General features: G+C 40.2%; 1 protein-coding gene across 3 annotated transcripts in view; it reads right to left on the bottom strand.

The window, feature by feature from the left end:
• LOC126457531 (uncharacterized) overlaps positions 1–23,514 on the bottom strand; it is a 221,914-nt gene that overhangs the window by 106,389 nt on the left and 92,011 nt on the right. For all 3 annotated transcript variants that reach the window (XM_050093884.1, XM_050093885.1, XM_050093883.1), the window contains exons 8-10: positions 3,993–4,261; positions 2,539–2,794; positions 28–1,427 (exon numbers count right to left, since the gene is read on the bottom strand). In XM_050093884.1, coding sequence (XP_049949841.1) covers positions 28–1,427; positions 2,539–2,794; positions 3,993–4,261 — 1,925 coding nt within the window. The remainder of the gene's footprint in view (positions 1–27; positions 1,428–2,538; positions 2,795–3,992; positions 4,262–23,514) is intronic.

Genomic DNA, 23,514 nt, shown 5'->3' with positions numbered 1-23,514 from the left:
TTCATTATCAAGACAGCTACCACTAACCTGCCACCATGAAGGTTTTGGTTCAGTGAAGTCATCTGAAAATAGTATTGTATTTTTTGAGTCTATGAGCCAACCAGTCTCATGGCACCCAAGAGCTATGTCTACAACATTATGTACTTCAACTTTATTCCATTTTCTTCCCTCAGGGGTTTTCTCACAAATATGAGATCTCCAGAGAACTTCTCCTGTTGTGGTAAGAATCCATACTCTCTCTCTGAAGCAACATATACGAGTTGCCATGTACACACAAGGAACCTGCTCTGGTGTACTGAAAGGCCTTTCTCTTGTTACATATTTATGGATGTACACTCTGCCATCAAGAGAGACGGTCCATGCTGCTGACTCACTCACAGCTATACACTGCACATCTTTAGCAGCTTCTAACCACTGAGTACCAAAGGGACCTTTATAAGATGGCTGTTTGAGAGCATAGGCTGTATTTTTGTACAGTTTCCACACCAAGTCTCCATTCTGTGACATGACAACCTGTCTAGCTTTATTATCAAGCTTCTGCCACTTCAATCCCAAACGGCTAAAATTGCTGAAGAATACAAAATCTCTTGAATCAATACAACAAACATAATGAGAACAGACGGACAGTGAGGTGATGGGGCAGGGAGTTTTGAACTGAACCCACTTGTCCCCACGTTCAATTGGTGATATTTCATTTACTACAGTATCACTTTGTTGGCCAGGTGAATAAGTATCCAGTGAAGTGTGGACACTAGGGGGTGCACTGCTGCCTGAAGGTGGTCCATAACTCAGTACACTATTGTAAGATGAAAGTTTCTCATCAGAAACTTCTACTGAATTTGAATATTCACAGTCTTTAGTGGAATTACTAGTATAATCTGTAGGGCACTTATAATCTGCAATCACATCATGGCAGGCATCTTCTTGTGGCTTAGGACTTTCTAAATCCTTGTTTGAGTTTTCATTTGTCACACATTCAGGAAGCTCACCATTTGCTACAGGACCTTCTGGATCAGCTGAAACATCTTTGTATAAAGTATCTAAGTTAAGAAACTTTGCAAGACGCTTTTCTTTATCTGCAACATCTCGTTCTATTGAACCAGGACTTCTCAAATCAGGCTTAATGTGGGGTATTATGCAGTCTTTCTCTTCTGAATTATGGCTTAAAGTGATTTCCCCAAGTTTCCTGCTACTGTCAGAGATCAAACCATTTACATTCACAACTTCTGTCTTTTCACTTACAACACAATCACTGAGTCTCACAAGAGTATCTTCCGAGGAACTAGGGTCAATACACCTGGTTGGTGTACTGGCGCAGTCAGTACTGCCACTAACTTGTTCACTGCTACCAGCCTCTTCACTGTCAGAATTAACTGAACGGATGCTGTTAGTACTTGTGCTCATAGAGTCAGATCCAGATTCCAGTCCTAAAATGAAAGTGTTGATTATAAATTATGCACCCTATAATTTTGTGTAATTGTATAAAAAATAAAAGCACTGAAAATTATCAGTTTTAATGAATACTTAAATTTAAGATTACAGAATGATTTCATTAATTAGAAAACTAAGTTAGAAATTATACTACAATCAGATAGCTAAGAAAACAATGGAGAAAAACTATGCAGAAAAACTTTCCCACTAACAAGAAAGCCATTTGGTGTTCATAAATGCAAACAAGACATTTCTGTAACAACAAATGAACTGTATTTGAAAAAGAAATTGTTCAGTGGAAGATGGTGTACTGCCAGGGAAGGTTGTATTTTTAGTTATCATTACATGTATTATAATTAAATGCAGTGATGACAATGACAGAGTACTACTAATGTGTGTGTCTCTGTAGACAGTTCCCACACTCCATCTGTTTTACTGTATGGGCTTTTGTTGGTTTCCAATCCACAGAAACCAAAACATTTTAGACTGCAATGAATATATGAACACTGTCACTGACAACATAAGCAGCAAACTGTAGCATTTTTGTGTAGGTCCCTCTTCAACCTGTTATAAATCGACAGTTGCCTATATATGTTACATACTATCAAGGTTATCACTACATGGTCCCATGCCTTGAATCAGCACAGGAGACAAGTAACAACTATGATGATTTGTGGTGCTACTGGATACAACATGGAGCCTTGATTTCATATATTGGTGGTAATCTGAAACACACACATTCCGTCAGAGAGGTTGCAGCACCCAGAGTGCAACCTCTCCTTCATGCATTTTCACATGCCATATTTCATCTGGACATGTCTGCCAGCTTGTGGCAGAGAAAGTGCAAAAGTTTTTCACATGTATCATTCTTGGTAATTCTTGCACTTTTCAATTTTTGCAAACATCTGTGTACATAGTAATGAAGTCTGGCAGGTAGGTAGGTAGGTAGGTAGGTAGGTGTGTGTGTGTGTGTGTGTGTGTGTGTGTGTGTGTGTGTGTGTGTGAGAGAGAGAGAGAGAGAGAGAGAGAGAGAGAGAGAGAGAGAGAGAGAGAGAGAGAGAGAAACATTACATGAAATCGACATAAATTAAAAGAACAGAAAGTGACCTGATAGGTGTTTATTTTTGGCCACTTTTCTTGATTTGTTCTTTCCATGTTTTGGTTTGAAAAGGATGTCTTCAAACTGTTGTTCCCCAATTTTCTCAAGTATCTCAGCTCTTGAGCTGTCTAACGAAACATTTGATCCTCTGTGATTGTTCAGACTTCCTCTCTGAGCCCTGTTGAAATATTCCTTGTAAATTTTGTTCTCGTCAATTTTTGAACTTTCTGAATGTAAAGGTTTTCTCTCCACATTAAGTTCCACCTGAAAAATGAAAGGCTCAGAATAACAGCTGAAATATGAAAGTTTTTTGCAATTCAAACCACAAAATGTCAAATATGTTGTGGGAAAAAAAAACCTCTCTGCTCCCATCTTCTGCAGACTGACACTGATAGAATCCCAAACAGATTTAACTGCACTGACATGCTGCTAAAACCTTCATCTGCACTATTTCTAACTGAAAACATAACAGGAAGTTTCTGTATTGTATAAAATTTTCTCTTAATGTAAAATGAAGTTGCTAATAGTTTCAATAATGAACTTTAACTCTGCAACAGAGTGTGCACTGATCTGAAACTTCCTGGTAGCAAGAACTGTCTCGGACTGGGCTCAGTTTGAGTCCCTGTCCAGCACACAGTTTTAACCCATCAGAAAGTTTCAAAGTTGCTAATAATTACCCCAATTTCATCACAAGTGTATAGCTAAGATTTCAGATCGATATCATAGTGAGGCATATAATACCATGTTATTAGTATTAATACTTGTCGTGTTCATGTAACCCGCCATGGTGTATTTGTGAAGAAATTCAGATGGAAAAACAGCATTACAAAATATAACCACAAATTTTAAGCCATATGGATTGCATAATTCATTATGAATTATTTTTCAGGCAGCACTTCTTTAATTAGATGATGGAAAGAATTGCCCAGAAGTCACCTGCAGCTGTTAGCAGAAAAAACAATGACATTAAAGAATGACTTCACGTCTACATTTTTAAATGCAGAAATCTCACAGTAATGCCATTTTAAATGATAATATATGATACGCCTGGATGCTAAACTAATTGTTAAGAAAATCTATCAGGCCTACTTGATAATCCATAGCTTCCATGCCAGGATCGTCAAATAAAATGAGTTTCGATTAGTCTGGCTGCTTCAGATATTTTTACTCAATGCCTTATTTGTCCATAGGCAGCGAAAGTGGAAATTTTTATAGCTTGCAGATCACTGTCTGAGTTATAAGTGTGTGTTGGTATGGAATTAGTGACACATTCTGAACTGCATATGTCTGTAAGATTCACAGTATGCCAAGACAAAGCAGATTTTGAACCATGCACACTTCTGCAACTGAACTTGTTAGCAGAGTTGTTTTATTATGAGTTAGATAATATGCTCTATGCATTATACTAATGGACTAACCAGAAATTTTCCTTGTTAACTTTCAGCTCGAAGTATGTTCTTACCAAGTCATCAGTTGGCATAGCAATGATGGGAGGAAGTTCCATGGCCTCGTCTGCTGTAATAATAGGGTTAATGTCTTCATGCTCAATGGGCTCATTACTTCCATCAAATCTGTTGAATAATCCAAATTTATTGAATGGTATAGCCGGAACAATTGTGCTTCCTTTGAATTTTGAAGTGAATCCACGCAATGTCAGTGTTACAGTGTTGTCTGTCAGTGATACAGGTATAGACATAAATGTGGGATCCTGCTGATTTTCCTGTCTGTATCCTATCACACAAAGAAAACATATAAAATTTACAAAATTTTCAGCATAAACAGAACTTTACATATTATACAAATACCCAACAATCACATCTACACCAGAAGAAACTACAAAATATAAACATGATAATACATGTAATATAAGAATTAAGAGACACACACATTCAGATGAACAGCAGTAAACCCTGTGCCATAAGAAAAGAAAAAACACATTTCATGTTATAAATGAAATTTTTGTAACTCCAGAAGCCACTGATATACAAGAAATAGTGCTTAGAATCAATGGGGTGCAGAGATTGACACAATATGCAAATGTAAAACTTTAAATCAGCATTGAAAGTAATGTAAAAGTGACCATACATTTTTGTCAACTGATTGAATTTGTTCAAATTACGCATACAGTTGGAGTAACTCTTGTTGTATGTAGGTGTTACTTTTTTCACATAAATAATTGATTGAAACTGAAGTGGTTTTTTGAGTCCTCAGCAAAGGAAGGGTACAAGCAAACAGACATCCACCAAATGACACAGGTTGTGTAAGGAGAGAACACTGACAAGAGTAATATTTACAGGTGTTTGAAGAAGATTAAAAATGGGGAAACCACCATTAAAGACAAACAGTGCAGTAAACCTCAAACTGTAAAACAGTAAAAACTCAAACTGTGACCACTGACATGAATCATCAGAAGGTGAATGAGTTGGTTCACATGACTCAATGATAGCATAACACATTGTTTTTTATGGAATCTATGTTGATGGTGAAATGCTGTTTAAAATAATAAGACAGAGAGAATACAATCTTCTGAAATTGTTTCACTGTCAAAGTTCATAATGCAGTTCATCCTTTCTATCACTGTATGAATATCAAAATGGCAGATATTGAGATAAGTGACAGCATAAAAGGAAATCAACTAAAATTGCCCAGCAATGGAAGCTGCCTGGACATGATGAGATAGCTGTAAGATTATGTGAAATAACTTGCTCCTCTTCTCATAGGATTTTATCATAAGGTGCTGGAGCAATGAAGGGTACCATGCAATTGGTAAAAACCTCAAGTCAATCCCATTTTTAAGAAAGGAAAATAAATGTCCTTTATAGAAATCTATGTGGGTTCTGCAAAGAGTGAGCTTATGAAATTCAGCTTGCTCTTTCTAGCCATGAGATCCAGAGCACCTTCGAGAACAGCAGCCCCAGTGATACGGTTTTTCTTGACTTTCAGAAAGCATCAACACAATTCTGATCAGTTGCTTAGTGAACAAAATATGAGTGTACATACTATTTGTGACTGGACTCAGAACTTCCTAGCAGATGGAACTCAGTATGGGGCACTTTTTTCTTTTCTTTTTTCGCATTTTTAATTATTTTCAAGTTTTATTCAGACAGCAATGTTCTTTTTGACACCCAATTTCCCTTACTAGCGTCCTCTGTTGTCAACATCTCATGAATTCAATACTTCATTTTTTATGAACAGTACAGCTATACCTTGAAGAGATGAAGTTCTACACACTTCAGTTATACAGCTAGCTGCAGCTACTCTGAAATATTTCAGTTTTCCATCAAATCACGAATTAAGTTTCCATTAATTACCCTCTTTACTTGAAAGCAATTCCAGAAATTTTTGTAAAACCATACCTCAAGCTGGTCAATTTGGTACCTCATTTGCCCATTTCTCGCACAACATTTGGTTATGAAAATTTGAAAAAAAAACCATTGTGGTGTAACACTAACACACACACACACACACACACACACACACACACACACACACACACACACACACACACACACACACCTACCCAACAAACTCATCCATCCCTACACAAACCCTGCTTCCAACACCTTACCTCATGGTTCCTATCCCTGTAATAGACAGAGATGCAAGACCTGTCCCGTACATCCTCCCACCACCACTAGTCACAAACATCACCTATCCTATCAAAGACAGGGCTACCTGTGATACCAGTCATGTGAGCTACAAGCTAAGCTGCAACGTCTGTGCTGCATTCTATGTGGGCATGACAACCAACAAGCTGTCTGTCCACATGAATAGCCACTGACAAACTGTGGCCAAGAAACAAGTGGACCACCCTGTTCCTGAGCATGCTGCCAAACATGACATCCTTAATTTCAATTACTGCTTCACAGCTGTGCCATACGGATCCTTTCCATCAACACCAGCTTTTCTGAATTGCGCAGGTGGGAAGCTTCCCTGCAATACCTCTTACGTTCCTGTAGCCCTCCTGGCCTCAACGTTCATTAGTCACTGTCCTCACACATCCAGCCCCTCTCTGTTCCCATTTCCGCACTAAACAGCCCTCATTCCACCATCACAGCATCTTTTTACTTCTCTCCTTTTCTGCTACCTCCCCTCCCCACCTCTCCTCTGTCTTCCGTCTAATCTGCAGCATTTTACTGTCTGCCACTCCTAATCCTCCCCACCCCAACCTCTTCCTTACCCCAGACCCAGTCGCCACTCCCATCATGAACTGGTGCTGCTGCTTGCAGTGTGGCTAAAGTTGTGCCTGAGACTGCAGTCGTGTGTGAGTTGCATTTGTGTGTGTGCACGCGCGCCCTTTTGTGTGTGTGTGTGTGGGGGGGGGGGGGGGGGGGGGGGTCTATTTTTGATGGAGGCCTTACTGGCCGAAAGCTTTATTTGTGACAGTCTTTTTGTTGTGCCTATCTGCGACTCAGTATCTCCGTTATATGGTGAGTAGCGTAATATTGTTACATTCCATCTTGGATTTTCCGTTGTTGATTATAGTGTGTGTAGTTTTTGCTCCACTCAAATCACATGACTAAAAAGAGCAAAGTAAAGACATACTCATGTTGTTCAACATTACTTGAATAGGCTGGAAGTGTAGTAATAGTGTTAAGCAGCTGCAGTACTTTTGGTTCAAGTGTGGCTGTTAAGCAGATGATTTTCATCCATAATTATACATGGGCTTTGTGAAAAGTAATGCACAATGGATATGCAGAAATGGCTAGAGGACAAACGTAAGGATTTTGAAGCATATTTCGAAAAGGGAAAGATGGATGCCAACTGCAGTAAAATTGAGGAGGGCTTTGGAGAGAAGAGAAGTAGCTATCTGAATATCAAGACCTCAAATGGAAAACCAGTACCAAGCAAAGAAGGGAAAGGTGGAAGGAGTATATAGAGGGACTGTACAAAGGAGATGAACTTGAAGGCAACATTATAGAAAGGGAAGAAGACTTAGATGAGGATGGTATGGGAGATATGACACTGAGAGAATAATTAGACAAAGCATTGAAAGGCCTAAGTTGAAACAAGGCTCCTGGAGTAGATGACATTCTGTCAGAGCTACTGATATCCTTGGTATAGCCAGTCAAGACAAAACTATCCCATCTGGTGTGCAAGAGGTATGAGACAGGCGAAAACCCTCAAACTTCATGAAGAATTTAGTGATTCTACTTCCAAAGAAAGAAGGTGCTGACAGATATGGATGTGAATATTACCGAACTACAGTTGAACAAGTCATGATTGTAGATATTAACACAAATTCTTTATGTAAGAATGGAAAAACTGGTAGAACTTGACCTCTGGGAAGGTCAGTTTGGATTCCAGAGGAATGTAGGAACACATGAGGCAGTACTGGCCGTATGACTTTTCCTAGAGGATCGCTTAAGGAAAGGCAAACTTAATGTTTATAGCATTTGTAGACTTAGCAAAAGCTTTTGACAATGGCGACAGGAATTCTGTTGTTGGATATCTGAAGATAATAGGGTGATGTACAGAGCATAAGGATATTTACAACTTTTGCAGTAACTAGTTAGCTGTTATGAGTCAGTGGGCATGAAAGGGAAACGTGGTCGAGAAGGGAGTGACACAGGGTTGTAGTTTATCCCCTTGAATCTGTACATTGAGCAAGCATGAGAAAAAAAAAATTAAATAAATAAATAAATAAATTATGAAGTAGGAATTAATGTTCATGGTGAAGAAATAACTACTTTGAAGTTTGCCGATGACACTGTAATTCTGTCAGAGGGGGGAAAGGACTTGGAAGAGCAGTTGAACAGAATGGATAGGTCTTAAAAGGAGGATTAAGATAAACACCAACAAAAGAAAAACAAGAGTAATGGATGTAGTTGAATTAAATCAGGTGATGTGGAGGGAATTAGATTAGGAAATGAGACACACAAAGTAGTAGATGAGTTTTGTTATTTCGGCAGCAAAATAACTGATGATGGCCAAAGTAGAGAAGATATAAAATGTAGACTGGAAATGGCAAGAAGAGCATTTTTGAACAAGAGAAATGTGCTAACATCGAAAATGGATTTACTTGTTAGGAAGTCTTTTCTGAAGGAATTTGTGTGAAGTGTAGTCTTGTATGGAACTGAAACATGAAATTCTGAACAATTTAGACAAGAAGATAGATGCTTTTGAAATGTGGCAATACAGAACAATGCTGAATATTAGATGGGTAGATCGCATAACTAATGAGGAGAATCAGGAGGTACTGAATTGAATTGGGAGACAAGAAATCTGACCAAAAGAAGGGGCAATTGATAGGACACATTCTAAGACATAGATGGATCACCAACCCCTGGTATTGGAGGGATGGATGTGTGTGTGTGTTTGGGGGGGGGGGGGGGGGGAAGGGGGGGGAGTATAAATCATAGAGGAAGACCAAGAGATGAATACAATAAACAAGTTCAGAAGGGTGTAGGTTGCAGTAATTATTTGGAGATGAAGAGACTTGCATAGGATAGAGTAGCTTGGAGAGCTACATTAAACCAGTCTTCAGACTGAAGACCAAGACCACCACCACCACCCCCACCACCACCACCACCACCACCACCACCAACAACAACAACAACAACACAGAAATAGTCAAAGATTGCTCAAATTACAGATGTAGAAAGGAATGACTTTTCTTCATCTACATCTACATCCACATCTGTATCTGTACTCTGCAATCCATATTATGGTGTGTGGCAAAGGGTACTTCTAGTACAACTGTTATTCCCCCCCCCCCCCCCCCTTCCTTCCTTCCTTTTTTTTCATATGGTGTGGGGAAGAACAACCCATTTGTAATGCTCAATGAACTCTTGGTTTCTCTGATTTGTCTCATTGTGTTCTTTTTGTGAGACATACATGAATGAAATAATATGGTGCTTGAATCTTCTTGAAACTTAATGCTCTAGGAATTTTAACAGTAAATTTCTCTTCGGGACACGTTACCTTTCTTGTAGAATATGCCACAGGAATTAATTTTTTGAACAGTTTAGTTTAACATTCTTGTGCTTACTAAATAGACATGCGACAAAATACTCATTCATTGGAAGCCCCCCCACCCCCTCTCCCCCAATATCTCTCTCTTCCTTGAAACCAACCTGGTGAGACTCCCAGGCTGATGAGCAACACTCAAGAATTGGTCAGCAGAGTATTTTGTAAGCCACTTCTCTTTGTATGAATTACAATTTTTAAGGTTTTTCCAGTGAACCTCAGTCTGGCATCTGCTTTTCCTACTGTTTGTTTTTGTGGTGGTTCCAATTTAGATCACTCCAGACAGATATTGTTGAGTATTTTAGAGCTGTTACTGTTTCCAGTGATTTGTTGTTGGCAGTAGTGTAATTAAACAATAATTGACCTCTTCACATTTTTATTCACAGTATGTTAGATTTATTTATGTCGAGACCAAGCAGTCCATCACTGCACCAATCACTGATCCTCTGCTGTTCTTCCTTTATTTCGATAGTCTCCTGTTGTTGTAAACTTTCTACAGACATCAACATTTTCCAAGAACAGATTTACAGAACTTCCAATGTAATCCAAAAGATCATATGTTGTAAACATTAACGACCTCATAACAGTCCATTGTGGTACTCCTAAAGTTACTTTTAAATGTCTTGTTTTGCCCCATCTAGCTGAAGACATACATGACAGCCCAAAATAATAAAACATAGCTTGTTTTTTAAAAGTATTCATGGCTAGTTGCATTCTCCTTCAAGAATTGCTAATAACTTACAGGCTTCCATTTCAGGTTCTTCGGCTGATGTTTGTGTAACGATTTTTCTGACATTTCATCAGCATGAGTACCTGGCATTGTCAAAGATTCACCCCTTCATTGCTGGTAGCACACTAGTGTCAAGTCTGAGGCCAGAGGCTATATGTATTTGCTGCACTAATGTTGAGGGCCTTTCCCTAATCGTTATCACCGTGGTTCATTGTTCCCCACAATGGTCATTTGCTACAGCACAGGAATTCAGGATCATTTTATCTTGAGACTGTCTGCTTTCTTAAAACTACTGTCATGCTTATGACTTTCAAAGACATCCCTGAACAAACAGGTGTAATAGCACTTCTCCGCAGATAGAACCTGCCTGTCAGCAAATTTTATTCTGTGGTCGGTCTCAAACAGTATATGCTCTGTCATGGTTAATTTCTCCACCTCTAACAATCTGCAACATTGATGTGTTAGATGATTCTGGTATTCCTGTATTGTCTGATCAATTCAACATGGACTTTTCTATATACACACAGTTAGTGGTACACTCCTCACACCACAAATGGGTCCCTTTTGTTATCTGCCAATCTGAGACAATTTCCTATTATTCCATATGTACCCATGTAAGTGGACAAGGTAAGTCAGAACTCCCTATCTTTGAGAACTATCATTCAGTCTGTGATAGAACCCATCTAGGTTAGTTATGAAGTGTTCCAGGAGATTGTGTCAAAATTTTACTTGACTTTCCTTTGTGGAAGCAGAACAGTTTTCACGGATTGCATAGTTCTGCTCCTTCTGCACATAATATTTTTCCTCAATATATCTCTTCAGAGTTTGTTTAGTCATTCAGGAGCACAAAAATTGCAGACTGAAAAATCTCCATTTTTTATCACAAATTTTTCCGTGTTTCTTGACTTCCGCAAGGCGTTCGATACAGTTCCCCACAGTCGTTTAATGAACAAAGTAAGAGCATATGGACTATCAGACCAATTGTGTGATTGGATTGAGGAGTTCCTAGATAACAGGACGCAGCATGTCATTCTCAATGGAGAGAAGTCTTCCAAAGTAAGAGTGATTTCAGGTGTGCCGCAGGGGAGTGTCATAGGACCGTTGCTATTCACAATATACATAAATGACCTTGTGGATGACATCGGAAGTTCACTGAAGCTTTTTGCGGATGATGCTGTGGTGTATCGAGAGGTTGTAACAATGGAAAATTGTACTGAAATGCAGGAGGATCTGCAGCGAATTGACGCATGGTGCAGGGAATGGCAATTGAATCTCAATGTAGACAAGTGTAATGTGCTGCGAATACATAGAAAGATAGATCCCTTATCATTTAGCTACAAAATAGCAGGTCAGCAACTGGAAGCAGTTAATACCATAAATTATCTGGGAGTACGCATTAGGAGTGATTTAAAATGGAATGATCATATAATGTTGATCGTCGGTAAAGCAGATGCCTGACTGAGATTCATTGGAAGAATCCTAAGGAAATGCAATCCGAAAACAAAGGAAGTAGGTTACAGTACGCTTGTTCGCCCACTGCTTGAATACTGCTCAGCAGTGTGGGATCCGTACCAGATAGGGTTGATAGAAGATATAGAGAAGATCCAACGGAGAGCAGCGCGCTTCGTTACAGGATCATTTAGTAATCGCGAAAGCGTTACGGAGATGATAGATAAACTCCAGTGGAAGACTCTGCAGGAGAGACGCTCAGTAGCTCGGTACGGGCTTTTGTCAAAGTTTCGGGAACATACCTTCACCGAAGAGTCAAGCAGTATATTGCTCCCTCCTACGTATATCTCGCGAAGAGACCATGAGGATAAAATCAGAGAGATTAGAGCCCACACAGAGGCATACCGACAATCCTTCTTTCCACGAACAATACGAGAATGGAATAGAAGGGAGAACCGATAGAGGTACTCAAGGTACCCTCCGCCACACACCGTCAGGTGGCTTGCGGAGTATGGATGTAGATGTAGATGTAGATGTAGATGATTTAATGGAAAACTGATTCCCTTACACTAGAAAGAGAAAAATTAGAACTGAGCACAAAGAGTTTGGTCAAGCCATAAACGTAAGTAATAAGTTTTTTCTGTATCCTAATGAGATGATTCATGAAACAATATGACTGACACTAATAGAATCTTGGTGAAGTTCATACTAGTAGGTATAATTTTTATTTTTGTTTTGACTGTCAATTATAGCATCCCAAAATCTGTGAGAAGGAAACAAATATTAATTTTGCTCACAAACTGGATGCTAATCTCATAAGAGTTACGATCTGCCAAAAGATATCACTGCGTGGCTGTGGTCACTTTTTTCTGTCTAAGAATTATTGGTAGTGGAACTCAGGGTTGCAAAGAAGGCATACAGGTGGACTGATGTGACAACTTGTAAATTGTTGTAGTAGCACTTATCAGAAGAATACAAACGTTCAGTTTACACAAGTTTTAAAAATTTTATTTTAATAAGAGAGGAGAATACTGTACATATTTAGTTTGGCAATTTTAAGTAGATGGACAATGATGAAAAGTCACACAAAAATATAGCAAAACTTGGAAAATACAAATTCAGAAAATGACACGTTATAATTTGAACTTTCAAAATTGATTGGAAATTAATATCAACTTGTAAAATTTGGCAGTTATGAAATTTCCACAGCAACCTACAAATAAAGTTATATTTTAAAGGCAGCACACAAGTGGAATCATATTTAAGATTTGCACAAAGTCTTTAGCCTGAATAAAATGCCTGCAAATAGTGGATGAAATCAACTGCCTATTAGGAACCAATTTGTAAGTGACAACTTTGATATCCTTCATTTAATATGTTTATCTACAACCTAAGAAAACATGACAAAGACTATTCTACTGCAGCAGATTTACAGAGAAAGTCACCTTAAGTTTAACAGCAAAGGGCCAACTAGATTTGAAGAAGTATAAAAATTTCAAAACAACTACATCAGAACACAGTTTTCTTCAAACAATAGAATAATAGGGTGTGTCAAGCTTTTCGTTGTTCTGCATGGGATGGGTTAACTTCAGTTAAAAAGTTATGAACGTCTTTTATAACAACAGTCATAAGAGATTGGTTTGCACAAAACAGTTTAAAAGGTTTTTGTTAATTTAACTGAGAACATACTTTCACTAAAGCTTTGCTATATTTGTGAATCTGATTGTTTCTGATTGACTGACTGATCGGGCCGAGTGGGTAAGGATCAAATGACAAGGTCCTCAGTCCCTCAAGATAACTGTGGTGCATTCGGAAGCAGGAAGCAGAGATGTCGACTGAGAATGAGTCTAATCAGGAGATTCATAATAATAAAAGCGAGAAGACTAAAAATTTTATGGATGTCTTCTGTGCCATCAATAATAAAAGCAAGGTAAAGGAAATAGGGAAACCACCAGATGGGCGTCCCTGGGGCTCTGCATGCGACAGGGCACATCCCACTCGCACCTGTCCCACCCCTGGTCACTAGTCAACAACACCCACTACTCAACAAAGTGCAACACATAGAATAGAAAATTGGGTACAGAAGAAAGAAGACAAATAAAATCTAATAATGATTAAAACAGGGTAAAAGAGGGATGAAAGAACAGCCTGGTCAAGTAGGTAGGATCCGGGAACCCCAGACCTAGCATACAACAGGAGATGCCCCATCCCCAACCAACATGCACCTGGTCAAGAGGTAGGTTAAAACCTTACTCATAACTGAGAATAAAAATCACCTTCACAGAGAAAACTGACAACCAGTTCAACCACATGTCATTGTACCAATATTAGTGGCAGTAAGTCCAGAAGTCCATGCTTGGCATAGAGGGCCAACAGGAGGGGGCATTCCACCAAGATATGCACTCCACAACCACAATGTGGGGGTGGCTCGTTGAGTGTGGCATGTAGTAAGCCAACATGTGCCCGTATGTAGTCAGTAGTAATAATAAAGTTCGATTATTATGGGTGAGCTCTGTCCACTGCTGGTGCAAAGCTCTTTAATCCGAATGATTCACAACAAAATAACATTTTAAAGAGCTGACCCCTACCTTAGTTGTTTTGGTCGAGTCGTGTTGGTACAAGTTGTTAGATAATGTGCCTTTACTCACTGCTGCCACACTTTAACGATATAAGCATATAACAGTCTGTGGCACAGAATGAATACACCACTGTAGTTTGCGAGTGTATGTTGGCAGCACTGCATGAAATTTAAACTGGTTTTATGTCCCTGCCCTCGTTCAACCTGGGGTGAGCACTTCAAAAAGTTATTGCACTCAATATAAAAATGTTTCTAAGAATTTTATCTTCCATTTATCTATAGAAGAGTGATGGTACCCATGTAACTGTTTATAATTTGAACCAATATCAACCACATTCCATTTACTCAGTAGAATGTTAATTTATTTATTGCATTTTATTCTCGAAATTGTATATCAGGTGTCAGTAACTTCTTCACCATCATCAGTTCTAAAATAAACACTAATGATGGTAAACAACTTAGCGGAACCTAGAATGCAATATGAAGAATAAAATCCTATATTTATAAATTAATTCCCAAGTGAAACTGGTTCAGAAACATTTCTTTTACAATTGTTGCTTTAGCTGGGCATGCTCTACTTAGCCACTAAGCATTTTATTTTTGTATTACTTTTTACGTATTTAATTTCTTGAGGTCCTTTACTATTTTTACTGTGTTGTCATCATAGTTTTTTTTATATCAGCCAAAGATGCTGAAGAACAACTTACATTGCAGCAAAGTCTGCAAGTAAATGATAATTGGGATTTCTCACACCTAAAGTCTCAACAAATTGATCGTGTGATCACTGAGATGATTGCCCTCAAAAACTTATCATTTTATTTTGTTGAGGGTACCGGCTGCTTTTCCAAAGAATAAGCTGAAAGGTAGTGATATTTTTACTTTGTATTTGTGTGATAACTTGCAAAATAAGCTGGCACGAAAAATCAAAAATTTACTTGAAGAATTTGAAAAATGTCTTTCACAAATGACATATGGTCTGACCTACATTCTGGAACTTCATTATTTAGTTTGCTCCTCACAGTATTTCTAAGGATTTTCACAAGATATCTATAATTTTGAAATGTGGAGTCATGACTGGGCATCATACAGGTGATGTAATACTGACAAGATTTGAAACGATATTTCAAAAATGAGACATAAATCACCAAGCAGTGCATTGTATTGTTGGTGATCGTCATGGATGTAAAATGATTAAAACATAGCAGTTTTCTGGCTTTGATGCTGTGAATTGTGCAATACATCAGACACAACTTTGTTTTCAAGTTGCTGTGAAATCACAGGAGTGGCTCCTACAACTTACTGCGAAACTGAAAAATCCAATGATGTCCACTGAAGACTGGATAAATGTTCAAAAATTTGTAGAAGCAATGAAACCATTCAAAGAAATTACCAGAAACTTAAGTAGTTCCCAAGCGAGCATTCTGTAAGTCATACTGCTAATTCAAGTTCTTGTGACCACTTTACAGCAAGATGAAACAAAACCTGATACTTCAGGACAACTCCAAAATTTTACAAGAAAGTTATGTGATGAAGTGAATTCAAGCACGGGATTTGGAGAACTCACAAAAAATAATAAGTACACAACTGCGATGTATTTAGATCTGCGATACAAGTCAAATTTTCAGTGGCATCGTCACAGAGCTAGTTGAGTACCAAATACTTAATTTGATGGTGATTAAAGCCAGAGATCCAAACTCATCTCAAGACGACTGGGTACCTACTAGCTCTAAAAGGTGCAGCCTTCAAGAAGTTGTGGCTTAATCACAACATCTCAATTTGAAACACTGTTACAAACATTAAAATTCATGTTAAATATGAATGAAGATAAGCAATACCTGACTATAAGTAAGGAAAATGACAATCATCTTTCGATGCTACAATCAAACCTACTGGAGTACGCAAAGGAAAACAAGACTTCTTCTAAAAGATGATCAGCTAATGTAATGAAAATCAAATGGACATAACTAACGCTGTCTATTGCCGCTATCTCACCAGTATTTCTCAGCTCCTCCCAGTAGCGTAGTCATGAACAATTATTCACTGGAGCTGGTCTGATATATGAAGAACATCGAAAAAGGTTGCAAGGTGAAAAAGTGGCAGAATTACTTTTTGTTAAATATAATCTGACACTGATAAATTTTGAGTATTAGAATAACAACAAAATAGTGTTTGATAAAGGCTTGTTGCTTTTTTCTTAATATGTACACTTCTGCTAAAATTGTCTTTTGACATCTGTTTCCATTTCTGCTTCTGTTACCACACTTCCATCGAACACCAGTTGTAGGGGGTAAGTAAAGTGTGATGACATCAAGAGGTATTGTACACCTTATTCAGGTCACAAAAGACTGCAATAATATGTTGGCGTTTACAAGCTTTTGGATTGCTGCTTTCAACCTAAACAGATGGTTGGTTGTGGATTGTTCCTGCCAAAAGCCAAAATGATAGGGGGACAAAAGGCACTGAGATTCGAGAACCAAACATAATCTGTGGGCAACCATCCTTTCAAGAAGCTTATGGAGTATATTGGTCAGGCTAATCAGCCGGTAGCTGCTTAGAGATGTTGGGTTCTTGCCTGGTTTAGAATAGGAGTGACTATGCTATCTCACCATTGCAAGGAGAAGGCACCTTGGAGCGAAGTACAACTTAAGACCCTGAGGGGATGTTGCCTTTGGGGAACATTCAGATGTTGCATCTTCTGACTGTGAACTAAATCAAAGCCTGCATCTCTACTGTGGGATGAGTCAAAGCCTGAATTAGTTCCCAATCAGTGGAGGTTTCATTATAAGATTCAGCTTGGCGGGGAGCGAAATATAAGGGGACATCTTCATCTTAATGATTCTGCAGTAGAAAGATAGCTGGATAGGAAAAGGATATTGATGCTGTCACAAAGTGGGTTGCAAGGTGTTCTGCAAAAACTGATGAATCACCATGTTCAGTCCACTATGGTACCGGCTGATTGGACAGGGGGGGGGGGGGGGGGGAGAACTGTAGAAAGGGGAATAGCAGTTCCAGCGGTGTGGATGTTCACATCTGAGACAACTTGCACAATGTCATCAATTCAACCTGGCAGCGAGGCAGCAAATGTGAGAGCGGAAGCATACAAAGTCCAGTTGGGTCTATGGTAGTGTGGCCTACCTAGCGATGGCAAGGAAATGACAGGATCAGCATAAAGTGGTCAGTGTAACTAAGGTCATCATGTAGTGACCAATGTAGTAAAGCCACAAGATTAGGAGAAAAGATAATTAGATTGATAGTAGAGAAGGTGACATGGGCAGCACTGAAATGGCTAGGAGAACTATTATTGAGGAGGCACAAATCGTGGTCTGTGAGAAGTTGGTCAATTAGAAGGCCCCTACCAAACAAAGTGGTACTCCCCCACAAGGGGTGGTGTGCACTGAAGTCCCCAAGTAAGAGGGAAAGTGTCGAAGGTTGTTGGATTTATGTGGTCAGTTCAACATGAGTGACCTGCATGGAGATACGTAAATGTTGCAAATGGTAATTGCCAAGGTTGTTTGCACCTGCACAGCTATTGCCTCCAATGACGTATGAAGCGGAATCCATTCACCGACAACATTTGTACAAACCACAGTACAGATCTCTCCAGATGTCATCTCAGGACCAGCACACGGTTCCAACAGAATGCACAATACCCATGATACTGTGTCCAGACTAAGTGCCTGCAACTCTCCATTCCTGCAAAGCAGACCGGTACAGCGGGCCCCGGACCGAGTAGGGGTAAGCCTGGCCGGGCGTCCCGGAAATACAGATGCTTCCCAGAGACCACGGCACCGCAAGAGGTCGCTACAGCTGCGGACCTCTTTCCTTCCGCTCGACACGTGACTGCAAATAGAACCAGCCGTATCCATGCGCCAAGCAGTATTTAGGCTGGCGCAGGAGCCTGGAGAGGCAGTTCACGCCGAGCGAGCCCTTTGGTGTCATCGTAGCCGCCGCGTCATCGTCCACTGCCACCAGCATATCAGAGCCATCCTCGCAGGGCCTCTACTCATCCTCGGACTCAGGTGACGGTAACTTGGACTCCGCACTGCTCTTCACAAGACGCCCAGGGCTTGGTTTGGTGAAGTTGTATGGTTACTACTGACAGTTTATGTTTGGAAAAATCTCTGATTTAGTTATTGGTAGGCTTGGAGCATCAGTCCTACCTCACGAATATTTTTTTGTAAATTTTGAAAAAAGACTTAAGTTTAAATAAAAACGCTATAACTCACAATCTGAGATTTTCCTATCCGCGGACAGCGGATATATTACATGGAGTGTTGGAAAGTGGTCATCAGTGAAGTGAGTTTCTTTGAGAGTGATGCGAACAGCAGAAGAAGAGGAAATAAGGTGCTGCAATTCTGGCAGATGACAGCAGTACCATTACAATTCCATTGAATGATCACATTCTAGGAGGCCAGGTTATGCGTGAAGGGGCCATGAGGACCGGTCACACCACTGGATCACCACCTATCACCAGTGGGGGTAGAGTCACACAACAAACATTGGCTGATAATCTGACTGCGTGGAGGGGGGTGGGCAGGGTGGGGGGGGGGGGGGGGGAGATCTGGCACCTCCAGGGACACAAGAGGAATCTTGTTCAGATTCTTATCCTCTTCATCCTTTTCCTTCATAACCTCTGGTGGGCAAGGTACATTCACGGGACTATCCACAATGAGCACAGGGACAGATAAAAAGCGGACAGCCCTGGGACCTGCAGGCTCTGGCTCCTTCAGCCAATATTTGGTGTTGGCCTCTAGTCCAGGGGTGGCTGGACAGAGGGATCCCAAGAGGGACCCCTGTCACAGGTAGACACTGAAGGAGAATTCTTCTCTGGCCAGATGTGGGAAGTGGTAGCCAAAGAAGGTACTGCACAAACCACAAGAGAGGAGGGTGGTGAGAGATCTTCTTTGGGAAAGGTTGGGAGTGGAGGGGGGGGGGGGGATGCAATGGTCATAATATTAGCATAAATGATGATCACAGGATGTAGGCATTCATATTTCTTCCATGCCTTGGTGTACGACAGGTGGACACCAGATTTGTATTCCTGGATCTTCTGTTCTTTCTTGAAAACTGTGCAAACTTGTGAGTTGACACACAGAGGTGGACGTTCACAAGGACTACATTCGTGGAGTGATCACCCACAGATGCAGAATTTTGGGTCAACCATGCAGCAGGATGACATAGGCCCACAGCGTAAGCATCTGAAGGACCTCATAGATGGAGGGACATATGGTTTTACATCACACCTGCAGACCATGGCCTTAACTTCCTCCAGGAAGACATTCCCTTCAAAAGCTAAGATACAAGTCTGATAACATATACGCCTCACTGCTGGAGATTAGTCCAGAGCCATTTATCTGTTTGAAGCATAAGATCTCTGTGAAAGATGATTCCTGTGACCATGTTCAAAGTTTTGTGTGGGGCAATGGTCACAAGTATGTCACCTCCCACCACACACCTTAACAGCTGTAGATTGGGCAGCAGAGAAAGTTTTAATTAATACGGAAAAATTTCACATTTTTCGCAGAGACTCAACTTCTCCAAATTTGTCTTCATTGTATTTGACAGCAAAAATAATGATTTCATTGCAGTAAAAGTATCCACATCAGTCTTGGTACATACTAAGTATTTGGTGAACTGTGTTGCACACAGATGTCTGGGTTGGCGCTCTCCACATAGCATAACCAAGAATCGTGGGATCATATCTACCTGCATTATAATAATCTTCCTCATCTGAAGAGACTGCTGGGGCCTTGCAGCCACCAGCAGAAGAAAGTTTAATTCACTTCACGTGCGAATCTCCCACTGTGGTACCACCTACACCGAACGGAGATCTTCCCACAGGCACCACCCAGCCACACCACAGTTATCTGGCCAGAAAACATTTTGCCCAGGGTCCATGTGCCCCAGCTATCACGGGCACATACTACTTGACTTCCATGGAGAGTTTCCAGATGAGACATCAACAGTGTGGTCCCCGTGTGGTCAGGGAGCTATCATTGTGCTGGTACTTTACAACTGCCCACTACAACGGAATGACTTAACTATGCAGGATGTTTTGGTGTAGTGCATTTACAAGAATGGAAGTCAAACCCAACAAGGGGACCATATAGCTAAGTATGAAAAGTTATGGAATGCCAGAAGGAAAAAAAAAAATGAGTGTCCAAAATCACAAACCAGATCCAAGCACACAGAAGACCATACAGTGAAAATGCAGAGAGGAAAAAAGAACAGTAGAAGATAGACTTGCAATATGGAAGTAGTGTTGCAAGGGCTGGGGTTCTACAGTGGTCAAGCATGTACTCACAAGAGAAATGTGAACCCTCCAGGGAGCCGATGGTTTTTGAACTCCAAAATGGACAAATTAGAAAAATCCTGGGGCCAGACATAAGAACTCTTAATGTAGCCACTGAGTGAATTCATATGCAGCCAGTATACCACAACTGGTTCTCTCTAATGTAGTGATGGAAGAGAGAGAAAAATGAAGCCCTTTTGTAATACTGTAATATTTAACTCCCATCATTTTGTAGTCAATGTAGTACACTCATTGCCTTGAGCCACAAAATAATAGTACTATTTTATACACATATTTGGTATTCCAAAAGGAAATAATACAGAAGAGTTTGTTAAAAAAAGTGGAATGCTATATTTAAATACTCCAAAGAGGACACACTTTCCCGGGAAGTAAGAGATACAAATTGTAATAATTTCAGCAGGGCAAGGAAACACTTTAACAATCTTTCAGCAAGCAGAATCAAATGCAATTAATATGTACTTAAAGATAATTATTTATTCTGTACAGCTGCAAGACGATGAATCTATATGGCAGCAGAAAACTCCAGCCCCTCCTCCCCCTTTCAATTCATCATTTAAAATTAGTTTAATTCCCATAAAACCATTTATTAATGTGACTCCCTACTTTCAGTTTTTAAAATATGATCCCCTCCAAGCACACAAACAAAGGCCTTATAAAGATCACTGAAATTCCAGTGAGTTAACTGTTCTTTGTTTACCCCCACCAGAATTGAGTACATGAGATCATACACTATATAAGAAAAAGTATCCAGACACCCCTACGTAATGCAGAACTGACCTGTAGGTGTCACAAAAGGCAGATCTGCCAATAAAAAAGGTGTCAAGAGAATTGTGTTGTCAGTAAGAAGCAGTAACAGCAGAAGGAGTCAGTCAGAAGAGTTCAGTGACTTTTGTAAGACGTCGTGGTCTCCTGACCTTCATTGCTTACATATTCCACCCTCACAATCATATTCCCCACATCAAGACGCTTCATTCGAAACCAAACTCGATAAGATAAAGTCAATGTTGTATGAAGTCATGTAAACAATATGCAAATAACAAGTAAGCGCACTGTCGTTGAAATACTCGAGGCTGGCATACACACATACATTCCAGACAGAATGGTCACAGGAACTTTTAGTTTGAGAGAGGCAGACCGTACGCCGGGAGGCTGGTCCCTTCAGAGGACGAGTCAACCTCGGCCGCCCGTGGAGCGGACAGCGTTTGCCCGAGTGAAAGGAAGAACGACCCCGTGTTAGGCTTAAAAGCAAATTCCACTACATTGTGTGGGAGCGCCCAGCCTACGCATTCTTTACAAAAATAGCAGGCAGTTTCAGAGATCTTCGCAGGGAGACAGCAAACGCCAAACGCTGATGCTACAGATTTCTGGATTGGTTGCCTTAAAAGAAACGTCATTCTCCCGTTTTAGAAGAGCAATGCTGATTGGCAGACGATATTCCTGATGCCTTGAGCTGAAGGAGTAATGGAAGAGACTGAAAGATATACCCCTTCACGTCTGGCGTGGAGCGGGGCCGTTCCGTTGTTGCTCTTGTAGCGAGAACATGTAACGAGAGCGTGCGCGCTCGTACGTGTACTCAAAGGGCGAGTAACAAGTCTCTCCTCAGTACTTCACTGGGAGAGCACCTCTGTCGAGAGCAAATCGAAGTGTGACTTTATATTGAGTCCTTGCGATTAAGCATTATTCACTTTGTTGGATGCCACACTTATTGTGCGGCGTGAACGGACAGAGTTATAGTTAAATGCCTGCGAGCGAATTTTTGAGTGGCATCGCGGTGGACTCGTTATCTGAACAGTGTACCACACCAATAGTTAGACTAGGGGCGAATAGGAGTCCTTGACTTCATCAAGGCATAGGGAGAGTTTGATTGGCGAAGGTCAATCCAGATAGAACGAGAGTTATCTTATTTGTCAGCAGTGAGCGGCACAGACAGCAGTCGTCGTAGCTTACAGTATTGTGCGCTACAGCTCTTGTGAGCCCCATATTTCCTCCACAACAGTACACTTCACTGCATTTCACACGCGACAGCCTCGACCGTACCTAGCAACATTCTAATGGATAATTATTCAAGTTGAGTTGGCGGCAGCTCTCAGCCATTCTGCCAAGTCAATAACAATCTTAAACTTTGTATAGAAATTTCATTAGCAAATCCTATCCTTGAGAGGTAACTTCACATTCAAAAAAGAACCCAGAAATAACTTCTTCAGTTCATAACTAAAGGTGCCATTGTGATTTCTCAGAATTTTAGCAAAATAAACAATAATTTTTGTTAGTTTCATGTTTTTCTTACACTAACTAGCACTACTCCACTACCCAAGTATCCCACTAGTTACGTAAGAAATTTTGTGAATTTTTGTGTCATTTCCTTACAGCGGATAACTTTAAAAGATATTTATTGCTGAAAGTTTTTCAGGCATTCCTCTTTAGAACATCAGGAGCGTCTGTCTGACTTCTGTAGTAGTGTGGGGGGTGGAAATTGCATCTTGCAGGAACCACAGGGTAAAGGGTACATCTCAGATTAATCCGTTGCACAGAATGACAGAATAGCACCCACACGTACACCACAGACTTTGAATGTGGACCAGTCACTGGAAGTCACCTGAGTAACAAATCCATCACAGTCATTTATGTCCTTTGAAAGCTACCCATGTCCACTTTTAGTAATGTGACAGAAATGGAAACATGAAGGAACAGCTTCAGCTAAACCAACACCAGTCGGACCTGGTGAAGTGATGGGCAAGGACAGTCAAGCATTGAGGAGGATAGTTATAAAAAATCGCATGAAATTAGCAGACAGAATCACTCGTGCATTCCAAAGCACTACCAACAGTCGAGCTAACAAAATGACTACTGTATTTACTCGAATCTAAGCCGCACTTTTTTTCGAACCAAAAAACCGCCTGCGGCTTAGAATCAAGTGCAAAGTAAGCGGAAGTTCTGAAAAATGT

Source organism: Schistocerca serialis, chromosome 2 (assembly GCF_023864345.2).
Source record: "Schistocerca serialis cubense isolate TAMUIC-IGC-003099 chromosome 2, iqSchSeri2.2, whole genome shotgun sequence".
Lineage (NCBI taxonomy): Eukaryota > Metazoa > Arthropoda > Insecta > Orthoptera > Acrididae > Schistocerca > Schistocerca serialis.
Note: the sequence above shows the minus strand (reverse complement) of the source record. Positions and strands in the feature narration are given on the sequence as shown.